Here is a 13,529-nt window from a genome sequence, read left to right as displayed (position 1 = left end):
AAATATTGGTATGAAACTGATTAGACATGTTGATATAGCTGACAACCAAGTGAAACCCTTTTCTTTCTCACACGTATATGTTTTTAACTTCTGGCATGATCAAATTCATAAGAATGCCTTAAAGTAGAGACAATAGGCAGATTCGACGAACTTCAAGAGACAACCTAACTGTGAGCAAGCCCGTTACCCCAAATAATTGTTTCACGATATATTTGAACTGTTTTGTATCTTAGAGTCTAAAACCTGCTTCCTGAAAACCTACAAAATAGACAATTTCGACACATTTTCGCTTTGCTTAAATTTAGTATTGTTTTACATCCAAAACATGGAAGTGTTGAAATGAACAAATTCTAGTTTTCGTTTAGATGCACAAACATGATAATTTTGATAACGATGGCTAATTGTTCTGACAATTTCTTAAATTATGCAGAGTGGTCTTATCATTCCTAGTCCTTTCAGTCTTGTGTCAGAACTACTCTGGGTTTACATCTTTGTTTGGTTGTCCAACGGGGATGAGGCAAGGGTGTAATCTTCACCGTATTCTATTTTCACTGTACATTGACGAGTTCTTTGATTCGCGATAATGGCAATAGGGGCATCCAGCTGTTTCCAGACCTCATGGAACTATTGGTTCTGGGATTCGAATACAGGATCAAGTCAGCAATGCGTGCCGAATACGTGCCTCGTGTGCAACCTGTGTTACCTAAAGACTTGACAACGAGGCGAGTGATGACCGTCTTTTTCTGCTGATTGAATGCATATTTCTTGGGAGCCTTGATACAAACTGTCGGGCAAAAGAAAGTATACACTTGACCAAAAAACAATAAACGTTATCAAAACGTTATTTGGCTGAAAACAGTTGCCTAAACACTGCAAACGTAATGTCTAAAACACATCCATCGAAAATATATTTCTTGTTTGTTTGTTGTAAAACACTCAGCAATATTCCAGCTATATGACGGCGGTCTGTAAATAATCGAATCTGGCCCAGACAATCCAGTTAATGACATCATGAACATCTGTCCACGCAATTAGGATACGATGATATGCATCAGCCAAGTCAGCGAGCCTGACCACCCGATCGCCTCTTACGACAAGTCGCCTTTTACGGCAAGTATGGGTTGCTGAAGACCTATTCTACCCCGGATCTTCATGGGAGAAAAAATATTTCTTGTTTGTGTCACTTTTAGCCACCATCAAATATGGGTATATACTTTCAAATTGACAGGCATTTGCAGGTTAATGTAGCTGCTATAAAATGTCCGAGTCCCGTGATGGGATTCGAACCACGGACTTTCTGATCCGATGTGAGACTCCTTGTCTACATTACCAAAGAGGTTAACAACGTCAGCAAGCGGACAAGGTAACGGTGTCATCTGTGGAATAATGACAAAACCCTTTCCATATTACCCAGAAATACCTGCCAAAAGCAGAGCCCACTATAACATGAGCATGCGTCCATGAGTCACCATCAAATAGTGATGACACCAGGTGTTCGCGAATACATGAGCGTACCCTGCCACACCGTTGGCACCCGTCACAAACACATGCAAAAATAAGTCAACTGAGCACCTGAAAAACACGGAACTTTGTAGTGCAAGTCAAAATAGGGAATTGCATTAGGAATCATTTGTGTCACTGATGCGTCAAACTTGGAATTGTTATCCATGTGTCTTCCATAAAACGTTTTGAAAGCTTTGCTGGGGACTTCAATGTTGTAACCTTGATCAAATATTCTTTGAGTATGAGTCGTATGATGGTCTTGGAAATCGTAGAGAGATCATGCTTGATTGTACCCATCTTCCCGAAGCAAGAGAGTTTACTGACTATAAAAGTCCAGTTTCCACCTTTGCCGAACTAGGCTGGAATTATGGAGTTATGTTTTGGCTGGACTTAAGAGTCTATGCATAGTCCAATCAAAATCGCGCACCGAAATCGAAATCCGGTTCGTAAACTGTCGTGCAGATTTCGGTCTATTGCAGGATTTGCAAAGCATGTGCACCGCCGACTCGTTGTCAGCAGATATTTTCTGAATCTTTTCATGTTTTTAATCAAGGTGCTCACGTGATTTGATGCATTTCGCGACGTAAGACCCGTTTTATCACAATATAGACCTTGATTATCGATCAGATCGTCTTGACTGGGCGCCGCTGTTTTGAAGCAAATGCAAGTGATAGGAGAGGCGGAATCTGATTGGTCCATGGGAGAGGTTTAGAAGGGACATAACTTGTCATAGCCACTGGTGGCGCTACGATAGAGCCCAGGAATACCAGCCTAGTTCGGCAAGGGTGGAAACTGGACTTTTAAAGTCAGTTAACCCCCTTGCCTAGGGAAGATGATATTGACCCGTCTACCATTTGTTCGACAATGTTGTGTTTGCCTGTTGTTTTAGTTTTTGAGAATATCTGGGTTTGATCACATTTATCAAACTATTCTACACGTACAATGCGTTTTGACCAATCCATGGTAGATATATATTGCGATATCTCTGTTTAAACATATTGTACGGGCCTACGTGTGCTTGGGCTGTTTGATAAGAGTTCTAAGTATTAAAGAACAAATAAACTGTAACGTGTGGGCTTACTTTTCCACTAGCTAGGTATCTGCACCCTCGAGCCTGATGTTCATCCGTCAAGTATTATCTCAAAACCTTTGCCTGACAAAGGCTGATTTCAACACTTAATAGTTTTACCACAAATAGCTCCAATTGCATCTCTTCGTCTGCCGTGTTGAGTGCGAGAACAGATCCGTTCCGTCACAGGCGTTAACACCAAGATCGGTTGATACGTTTCTGTTTGGGGAATATTTACCGGAAGTCGGATCCCAGTACCACGTGTTTGTACGTCTGATTATATCTTGCTTTCTTGTCAAGTCTTTCTTTGAGCCATTCTTTATCATTTTGCTGTGAAACACCTTCATCATTTTATTGTTTGTTTGGTCGCCATTATATGCCTAACTCATTAATACCCTAACACCTCCACACCCTAACTCCCCAACACTCTAACTCCTCAACACCCTAACATCTCCATACCCTAAGACCTCCACACCCTAACACCTCCATACCCTAACACCTCAACACCCTAACACCTCCACACCCTAACACCTCCACACCCTAACACCTCCACACCCTAACACCTCAACACCCTAACACCTCCACACCCTAACACCTCAACACCCTAACACCCTAACACCCTAACTCCCCAACACCCTAACACCTCCACACCCTAACACCTCAACACCCTAACACCTCCACACCCTAACACCTCAACATCCTAACACATCAACACCCTAACACCTCCACACCCTAACACCTCAACATCCTAACACCTCCACATCCTAACACCTCAACATCCTAACACATCAACACCCCAATTCCCCAACGCCCTAACTCCCCAACACCCTAACACCTCAACACCCTAACACCTCCACACCTAACACCTCAACACCCTAACACATCCACAACCTGACACTCCACACCCTAACTCCCCAACACCCTAATTCCTCATCACCCTAACTCCCAACACCCTAACTCCCCAACACCCTAATTCCCCAACACCCTAAGACCTCAACACCCTAACACCTCCACACCTAACACCTCTACACCTAACACCTCAACACCCTAGCACATCTACACCCTAACTCCCCAACACCCTAACACATCCACAACCTAACACTCAACACCCTACTCCCCAACACCCTAATTCCTCAACACCGTAACTTCCAACACCCTAACACCTCAACACCCTAACTCCCAAACCCCCAACACCCTAACTCCTCAACACCCTAAAACCTCCACACCCTACAACCGTAACACCTCCACACCCTAACCCCCAAAACCCTAACACCTCAAGCTCGATATATACACGCAGTACAGTTTGGGTTTTCAGACACACAAAGCGGGTTTTACTGACTTCAATCCAATGTGCACGGGACTGCCTGCTGACCTGAGATTAATATTCCTTTCGGACATAAATCATTAACTGATTCCGTTCATAAACTTACACTCAGAAAAACAAATAGAGAAAAATCTACATAATATTTAAAATACCTTAAATATACATACCTTAATTAATTATAGAAAGTAGTTATTATAGAACATTACACAGAGAGTTGATAACAAGAGTTAATTTGCGTCTAGAGCTAATAGGGTTAATTCTAAGAAACATGCTTTTGTCCAGATTGCCTCTCGCTGATGAAAACTGATTTATTTCTATCTCGGCAATCGGGGCATTGTATGCACCAGAGCCGGCCAATAACTCCCGTAAGTCTTAGTCGTAATATTAGTGGGCTTGGAGCTTACAGCGCTTAGCATTGTATAGCCGCCTGACGCTGTTAATCTGGCACCGACAGTTGCATATAGGCCCATAGGCAAGTACCTGACGACAAGCAAAGCTATAGATTAGCTATGTGTACCTTACACGCCATAGCGACCCATTCACGCAACGTACAATTCACTACATGCAACGGCCCATAACACTGGCCCGGGCGAATTTTGTGTGGACGGGGAGCGTGTATCTGTGTGTGGTGTTTCTATGAATATGAACGCCTAACCGGCAACGAACAGGTCGTAAGATGGGTGATTTTTAATTTGTGTGACACAGGAAACGTGATTTGGACTATCCTGCAAACGACAAGAAGATCCCGTTTTAATGAGTGAGAGCAGACGACAGTTGGTGAAGTGGATTGTGGGAGCTTCAGTGTTATTTTTTTACGGTGTTTTAGTGCGACGATATATGTATGCATATTTTGTGATATTAGGAATGACTTATCCATCCCTGCCAGTGATGTCAGCATGGATTAACTGATGAATTGTGCTTTTGCCAGTTCTACGACCAGCTTTGGTTATATGAGCTGTGAATAATTCTAAGAGCACCTGACGTGTATTATGTTTGATATGCCCGAGACCTGTGCCAAGAAAACGATTTACTCGACTCAAGGATTAACACACATGATTTGGGTGAGTACTCTGATCACATCTAGCACGGAATTGTGCTAGTGCTGACAATGTGAATTTTCGTGATTGTCGTACTTTCAAGCTGTAATTGATTTCCACCCCGAATGTCCTCAAAGGATTAATATCTTCTTGAAGTCGGTGAAAAGAAAATACATGAACAAAGCTATGGAAACTATAAGAGAGGAACGTAGGTTGGACGGTGAAGCAAACAGTGCCCCTAAATCAGACTCCATTCTGTTGAGGCTGAGCCAAGGGTATCGGCGAAGCAAGGCCGAACAGATTCTTCGACTATTGAAGGATCAAGAGGCACTGAATTCTAAATTTAAGGAATTCGACCTGAATGATACCCCGAAGGACGACAACGGGGACGACAGTGATAACTGGAGTATAGCCGGAAGTGACGCATCCTCGGTGACGGAACTTGATGTCAAACCGGCGAAAAAGACTTTGAGAAAGCAAAAAAGTGGTCGATCCAAGACATCGATTGGATTTCATAGGGAGGAGCAATGTTCCGACATTTCTAGTGACTCTGATTTCGGGGATAGCATAAAGCGTTGCGAGGAAAACACCCCGAAATCTAAAATCACTCGACATAAATCTATGAATGTTAGGAGCTATGTGAGAGGTAATGTGGATGATAATTCTTGTGATATGAAACAGGCCACTGATTTCGATGTAGCATCTGTGAAATCATCTCGTCCCAAATCAAGCATAGTGTCTTTTTCTGCTCGAAGCAGACGACCCCTTGTGCCCGAAACAAGCATTCACATCCCACTGTCTCCGCGGACAGACGACGCCGAAGTGAACAGACAACGGAAGAGGATTTCAAATGTCAAGGTCGATCCTCTTTTCCGAAGAACGGGAGTCCACGGGTTCGGTGAGTCCCTCGAGAGGCGAGACAGTGTAAAATCTGATCATACCCACGCCCCTTCTCCCTCGAACCTAACTCCACGACTCTCTTCCAGGAAAATATCTCCGGTTGAACAGGGCGCCCAGGACAGATCACCCTCTCTATCCTATGACCAAAGCCGTGCTATTCAAAGCAGGCCTGTTGGGCGGTCTACATCTTTCACAGAGAGGGGTAAATATGCTGATAGGGCTTCACGACCTTCTAGAAACATCCTGTCTGTTGATAGCCACCCTTTACAGAACCAGACAGAGTCGTCCCAGGCACTTGGTGGTCTTCGGCGTCCAGCGCCATTACAAGCATCGTCCGGAGAGTCTTCTCTAGGAGGTATCCGGAGGCCGATCTCTGGATCTAAGAAGACTCGGAAATATGGAGAAGTGTCCAAGTCCACAGGGAGGACACCCTTGAACATGATATCAGACCGAACACAACCTGTTGCTGTTATGAAGCTACCCCCTTTGGAGGCTTCGCTGAAGAAGACAGTGCCAGACAGAGATATCCTATGCTATGGCAAAGAGGCCATGGTATAATTACAACACTGTGGTCATCTAGTACTTTATTCACTGACACCAATGTGACTATATGTCATTGGTTATAGGTATAGCACTGACATTTACTTTAACCCCAACATTTTCTTTAATGTCAGATAATGAATTCTAAACTGTAATATTTCACTCAAACTTACTGCTGATTGAAATGCATAAGTGAGACTGGGAACTTCGTTGACTCAAGCCCTTGTGAATATGTAACACTCGACTTATCAGTAGTTCGAGACAAGCGAAGTGACGTTATTGGACCATATCGGTGATAGAGAGTCTACAGAGTCTATAATGTTACATCGTCCCAAATGATATTTCTAGTTCAAGGAGTTCGAGGTGTCCAAGGTGTTCAAGGAGTCCAAGGTGTTCGAGGAGTCCAAGGTGTTCGAGGTGTCCGAGGTGTTCGAGGTGTCCGAGGTGTTCGAGGAGTCCGAGGTGTTCAAGGTGTCCGAGGTGTTCAAGGTGTTCAAGGAGTCCAAGGTGTTCGAGGAGTCCAAGGTGTTCGAGGTGTCCGAGGTGTTCGAGGAGTCCGAGGTGTCCAAGGTGTTCGAGGTGTTCAAGGTGTTCAAGGTGTTCGAGGTTTCATTGCAATATGTAATCATCTGAACACTTTCAGAGCCGCCATTTTACCATTATGAGCCCGAACGATCAATACGATCTAACGTTCTCAAAATCGGATCTTCAACGAGACCCCAACAAATGCAATGTCTTCATATTCTCAGGACCACATGCTGATCAGCAGGACCTTGACGACGACTGTTGATCGGCTTGACCACGACGCCGAATTATTTTGTGGTATTGAGATTACCCTGTAAACACGTGTGATGAAGAACCGCAATCTGTGTTGTGTTAACTTTAATCCCCTGTACATCCCAGACAGACACAGACGATCCCTAATACTATGTCTTACTACTAGTCTATCCAGAGCAGGACTGGACGAGTTATGATGAAAAGGACCCCATCGGTCCAGTGGAAACGTCAACATCTAAAAGTACAGAAAACGTATCGGACATATTCCAAAAAAATTTACACTTGATTGTTCGGACCAATGGCAGGGTAAAGAAAAGGTATGGCTAATAATGAACTAAAAAGGCCGATTTGTAAAATGGAGAAAATAATTTACTGACAGGATATTTTTACCATATAAACTTCACTATTTATGCCTTTCTCTCGAGAAGTTCAAAGCCTTATCTTCACATACAGCGTATTAATAAATATTTAATCCTTCCTAGAACGGATAAATCAGCCTTTTAATAGATTCTACCATTACGTCTATATTTTAAGTGCAATTGAGTAAGTGTTAAAAAGAACAGTTTTTGTTCATTTATGTGAACACATCTGGCAATTTCATAAAGACTTATAAACGTGTTGGGCCTTTCTTAAATAAAGCAGGCCTTATGGATTGTAAGTGGTCCTTATCGTGCATTGTCCTTGCCGTGGAAACCGTACTCGACCGCTACACGATATTTTGTTAAATTTTGCTGTTATTCTGTGAGTTTTATGACGAATATTACCAAGGACAATGCATGTGTTATTTGTCACAGATCTAGTATGTACATATACCACAATAAGTAAATACATGTTTAATCACCTTGATGTCTTACAAATTATAACAAATATTTGACTTGCTACACGTATTGATGATTTGTATTTATTCAAATGTCCATTGACCTCGGCCAAATGTGACATAGTGAATTTATCTGTGATATGCATGAACTGTGATATGCTGGTTATTGATAAATGATCGTATTTGATTACGTACGATTCAAGCGTGTGTTGTGACATGTCTGTTTTTCTTGAACTGCAATGTCCCCGGATCGATGACTGAACGGAAATGTATGTCTCTGAACTACCGGATAGTAGCTTTAGTTTTTGTCATCGGGTCATCCCTGTATAACTGGGGAATTGAAATTCGAAAACCTCTACAGTAAACTACGGATATAGCGAACTCAAAGGGACCACAAATTCTAGTTCGTTATAACCGTAATTCGTTATAAGCATATATACAGCAGAGATACAGCAAATGGCAGAGACCTGGAAACCAGTTCGTTATATCCACCAGTTCGTTATAAGCGTGTTCGTTATAACCGTAGTTTACTGTAATTATTTTCAGTAGAATATGGCGTCAGTCACGTACCTGTGCTGAATGCCTTGTTCCGTGAAGTTCGTGATATTGTTGGATTTATGATCTAAACCTGGTTTCCAAGGGTGATAACGCTTGAAAGAGAGGAAAGCCTGAATTGATACAGATCTCAGACGTTTTTTACTTTGGTTAAACCTACGAGTTCTTTTTTTGTTTGTTGTTTGAACCTGAACGACACATTCAGCTATATTCCAGCTATGTGACGGCGATCAGTTAATAATCGAGTCTGGACCAGACAATCCAGTGATTGACATCATGAGCATTGACCTTCGCATTAGGGTTACGATGACATGCATCAACCAAGTCAGCGAGCCTGACCACCCGATCCACTTAGTCGCCTCTTAGCGCGTTTATGGTTATAATAAACCGAGAAGCGTAAACAGGACGAATATGGGATTCGTGTCCTCTAGATATCATTGAACACCATGTGTGTATGGTGGTAGTGAGGTGGGTGAAATGGGGTTTAACGTCACGTCCAAGATTATTGCACTTATATAGCGACGTGCATGTGTGTGTGTGTGTGCGGGCGTGCGTGCGTGCGTGCGTGCGTGTGTGTGTGCTTGTACTAGTCCGGACTGTGGCCGATTTTAGAGTGCTAGCACACTGAGATAGCGTGCTGCAGTTTAACATGAATGCCCCACTCAGACACAGTATACTGCCTCTGAGCCGACCAGTCCTTGTTTGAGCCCCTTAATGCCGAGCGCCACTCAGACACAGTATACTGACTCTGAGCCGACCATTCCTTGTTTTAGCCACTTAATGCCGAGACAGGGTAACAACAAGTACCATCTTTTAACGTCTTTTGGTATGACGTGGCCGGAGATGTATAGTGGTAGCACGTGTATACTGTAGTTTATAAATAATAATAATGATAATTTTTATATGATATAATATATTCAACAAATCAACAATGACCAGACAGTATATATGACTAACTACAAGTAGTAACTATTAGACGATCTATGGTTCGTCATTTGGTTGGTAACCCTAGCTAGGGGTTGCGATCACCACTGTTATAAAAATAATAGGATGATAAGAATGTTCATGCCAGAGATATTTCATGAATGACATAAATTAATGATTATAAAACATGAGGGTGTGGCGTGTTTTGAGGCATTTTACTGCACTTTTATTGATCCGTTTGCCACGTTTGAGATGAATGTTTGTTCACCGGCTCAATATATTTTTTAAAACTAATCTCTCTTTGTTTTTTCAATTTGAAACGGCCGTACTGTTTAAAGCCAGTAACTACATGTACTCCGGTATCCAGAGTCCCAAACAACCGTGTTGTTCCCACTGGCGGAGAGAGGGGTCAATTTAGATTTAGATTTACTGCAGTCTTATGTGTGAAATGACATTGTTCAATATCAAAAGAAAAAACCGATTTATATTTGTAAGTACGTTGTGACTTTGTTCTGAGCATTGCTGCTCTGCTAACCCGAACACACAGCCCTGAACACAGACCTGAACACACAGACCTGAACACAGACCTAAACACACAGACCTGAACACACAGCCCTGAACACAGACCTGAACACACATCCATAAACACACAACCCTGAACACACAGACCTGAACACACAGCCCTGAACACAGACCTGAACACACAGACCTGAACACAGACCTGAACACAGACCTAAACACACATACCTAAACACACAGCCCTGAACACACAGCCCTGAACACACAGCCCTGAACACACAGCCCTGAACACAGACCTAAACACACAGATCTGAACACAGACCTAAACACACAGACCTGAACACAGACCTGAACATAGACCTGATAACACAGACCTGAACACACAGACCTGAACACAGACCTAAATACAGACCTAAACACACAGCCCTGAACACAGACCTAAACACACAGACCTGAACACAGACCTGAACACAGACCTAAACACACATCCCTGGACACACAGACCTGAACACACAGCCCTGAACACAGACCTAAATACAGACCTAAACACACAGCCCTGAACACAGACCTGAACACACATCCCTGAACACACAGCCCTGAACACACAGACCTGAATACAGACCTAAACACACAGATCTGAACACACAGCCCTGAACACAAACCTGAACACACAGCCCTGAACACAGACCTAAACACACAGACCTGAACACAGACCTGAACACACAGACCTAAACACACAGACCTGGACACACAGACCTGAACATAGACCTGATAACACAGACCTGAAAACACAGACCTGAACACACAGACCTGAACACACAGACCTAAACACAGACCTGAACACACAGACCTGAACACACAGACCTGAACACACAGACCTGAACACACAGACCTAAACACACAGACCTGAACACACAGACCTGAACACACAGACCTGAACACAGACCTGAACACACAGACCTGAACACACAGCCCTGAAAACAGACCTAAACACACAGACCTAAACACACAGACCTGAACACACAGACCTGAACACAGACCTGAACACACAGACCTGAACACACAGACCTGATAACACAGACCTGAACACACAGATCTAAACACAGACCTAAACACACAGACCTGAACACACAGCCCTGAACACAGACCTAAACACACAGACCTGAACACACACACCTAAACACACAGACCTGAACACAGACCTGAACACAGACCTGAACACAGACCTGAACACAAAGACCTGAACACAGACCTAAACACACATACCTAAACACACAGACCTAAACACAGACCTGAACACACAAACCTGAAGTACGGTAATACTGAATATAATACACCTTAAAGTGAAAATCGAATCAGTTCAACCCGTTTTCTATAATCAAATATATATATCACCAGGTGGAAATGATTATGTGAGTTAATTAAGTATAATCAAATAAGAGGTCATCCATTTAATAATATATTTCCTAAAATAATTTGTCCTCGGGTTTACCAAAAACATCGTTCACTTCCTGAATATTCTTGGGGTCGTGGTGGTAAAAAATATGTGTTTCACTCTCCTTGAAATTGTAGGTATTGAAGCACTAACTGAAAATATTTTCTGTTTAAAAAAAGAGTCACTTTCTTTTAAATATATCAACTCGTGGATTGATCAGGAAATATATTCAGGAGTAGGTGCGTTTTAGCAACAAGAAAAAACAAACTAGAAGCGTAACAGTCTCCATGGGAACGTTTAGGTCAAGTGTTTTATTCTCCATGCATGGTATAAGTCTGTACACTCGGACTACGACTGTGTGAGTGAGTGAGTGAGTTGGGTTTAACGCCGCTTTTAACAGTATTCCAGTCATATTACGGCGTGTCAGCTTAATGTGGGAGGAAAGCCCGAAGTGATGCAGGTCTCAGACGTTTACCACTTCGGTGAAACCCACGAGCACAGGTATGGTGCTGACAAACCTAGAAACATAATTGAGGCGAACCGGGATTCGAACCCACAATCATAGGTTTCTGGCGTGCCCAAGGGACGCAACTCTGCACAGCGAATCGCGGCGCCTTAGACGACTGGGCCACCCATATATCGCTATATCCGCTTTCGGCCTAACAGAGCTGAGCCTAACACCTGGACCATGATTCGTTAATCCGGACGAACGACACATCTGTATTAACGGGTTTAATTGTATATCAATACCGCCATTGTTATAGAACCCGGATGTTTTGATGAAAAATGAAAGAAAAATACTACTTTGATTAATAGGCTATATGTAAAGGAGTTTGGTATGCGTGAATACCATAACACTGTAACACGACCTTGGGGAGTCAGTCAGGCTTAAATCCTATGACAGCGTAGATAAGAGAAGACAATGCTTTGGTAATAGATAGTTTTACGAGGGGGGTCTTTGGCCATAAGTAATGTATACGCTCATGTGTTACCGGGCGGTGAATGATTGTTATTCGTAATGGGTACCGGTACACTTCTGTAAAATGTGTACATTATTAAAGGTGTACGGTCATAAATTAACGCAGTTGTTAATTCATGTTGTGTTCTCAGAACAATCGGAGCATGGAATACCCATTGTATACCCATGCAATATCCGCACCTATCTTCTGTAGTGATTCGTTCTAATGTTGTTTTGAAAGATATTGTTAATAAATCAAGGGGTAAAAAAAAACAATCATCTGCCCGAGCGACATATCTGATAAAAGAAAACCACGTCCAACATTAACCTGGATCGATCACATTAACTCAAGGTTCATTCTATGGGAACACATTTAATGAAATACGTGCCAGACTCGACAATGATCCTAAAAGCGCACTTCAAAGTAATCCATTGTAGGAACCCCAAGGCGTTGGGTTCTTGCAGATTTGTCCGATAATCTTAATATCTGCCTTGAAAGGGAATAGGCTTAGAAGCAAATCCCGGTCATCTTGCAAGGTCATTAAGGCCGCTTGATGGCGGGAGCTAAACGTGGTTATAGACCTTAATCAGCCATTATTCCTGATAAAACACGACCACGGCTGACGACCATGTTAGCTAAATCAGAACATTCGTCGGTTAATTATTGTCACCTCAGATCAACCTTTTATAAATCAACTTGATAATATGTTGTTGTTTGGGTATAGTATTCAGCCATTTTCATGCAGTTAAACCTCGGTAGTCTGGACCCCGTGGATTCGGGCAACCCGCCTTTTGGCCAAGTACTGTTAGGAACATAGTAACTGAAGCGACATGCGTAGGATTCGTAACTACGGCAACTTCCCAATCCGGATGATGTCATAGAACGCTGCTGTGAGGTTTGACGGTAATTCAGTGTGCATCCGCCTGTGTGTTGAGTAGTAGAAATAATAGAAATATACTGTCCATATAGTAGACACATTCTGTTAACATAGTAGAAACATTCAGTCAACATAGTAGAAACATTCTGTCAACACACTAGAAACATTCTGTCAACATATAAGAAACATTCTGTCAACATTATAGAACATACTGTCAACATAGTAGAAACATTCTGTCAACACTGTAGAACATACTGTCAACATATAAGAAACATTCTGTCAAAATTGTAGAA

General features: G+C 42.6%; 1 protein-coding gene across 1 annotated transcript; it reads left to right on the top strand.

Moving 5' to 3' along the window:
* The first annotated feature begins 4,490 nt into the window (after positions 1–4,490).
* Positions 4,491–8,111, top strand: LOC139442933 (uncharacterized). The gene has a single exon (XM_071223856.1). It carries the CDS (start codon positions 5,108–5,110, stop codon positions 6,389–6,391), a length of 1,284 nt encoding a protein of 427 aa, XP_071079957.1. The 5' UTR covers positions 4,491–5,107; the 3' UTR covers positions 6,392–8,111.
* The last annotated feature ends 5,418 nt before the right edge of the window (positions 8,112–13,529 follow it).

Source organism: Haliotis cracherodii, unplaced genomic scaffold (assembly GCF_022045235.1).
Source record: "Haliotis cracherodii isolate W230 unplaced genomic scaffold, xgHalCrac1.p SCAF_5, whole genome shotgun sequence".
In the NCBI taxonomy this organism is placed as follows: domain Eukaryota; kingdom Metazoa; phylum Mollusca; class Gastropoda; order Lepetellida; family Haliotidae; genus Haliotis; species Haliotis cracherodii.
This window is presented reverse-complemented; position numbering and strand designations above follow the sequence as displayed.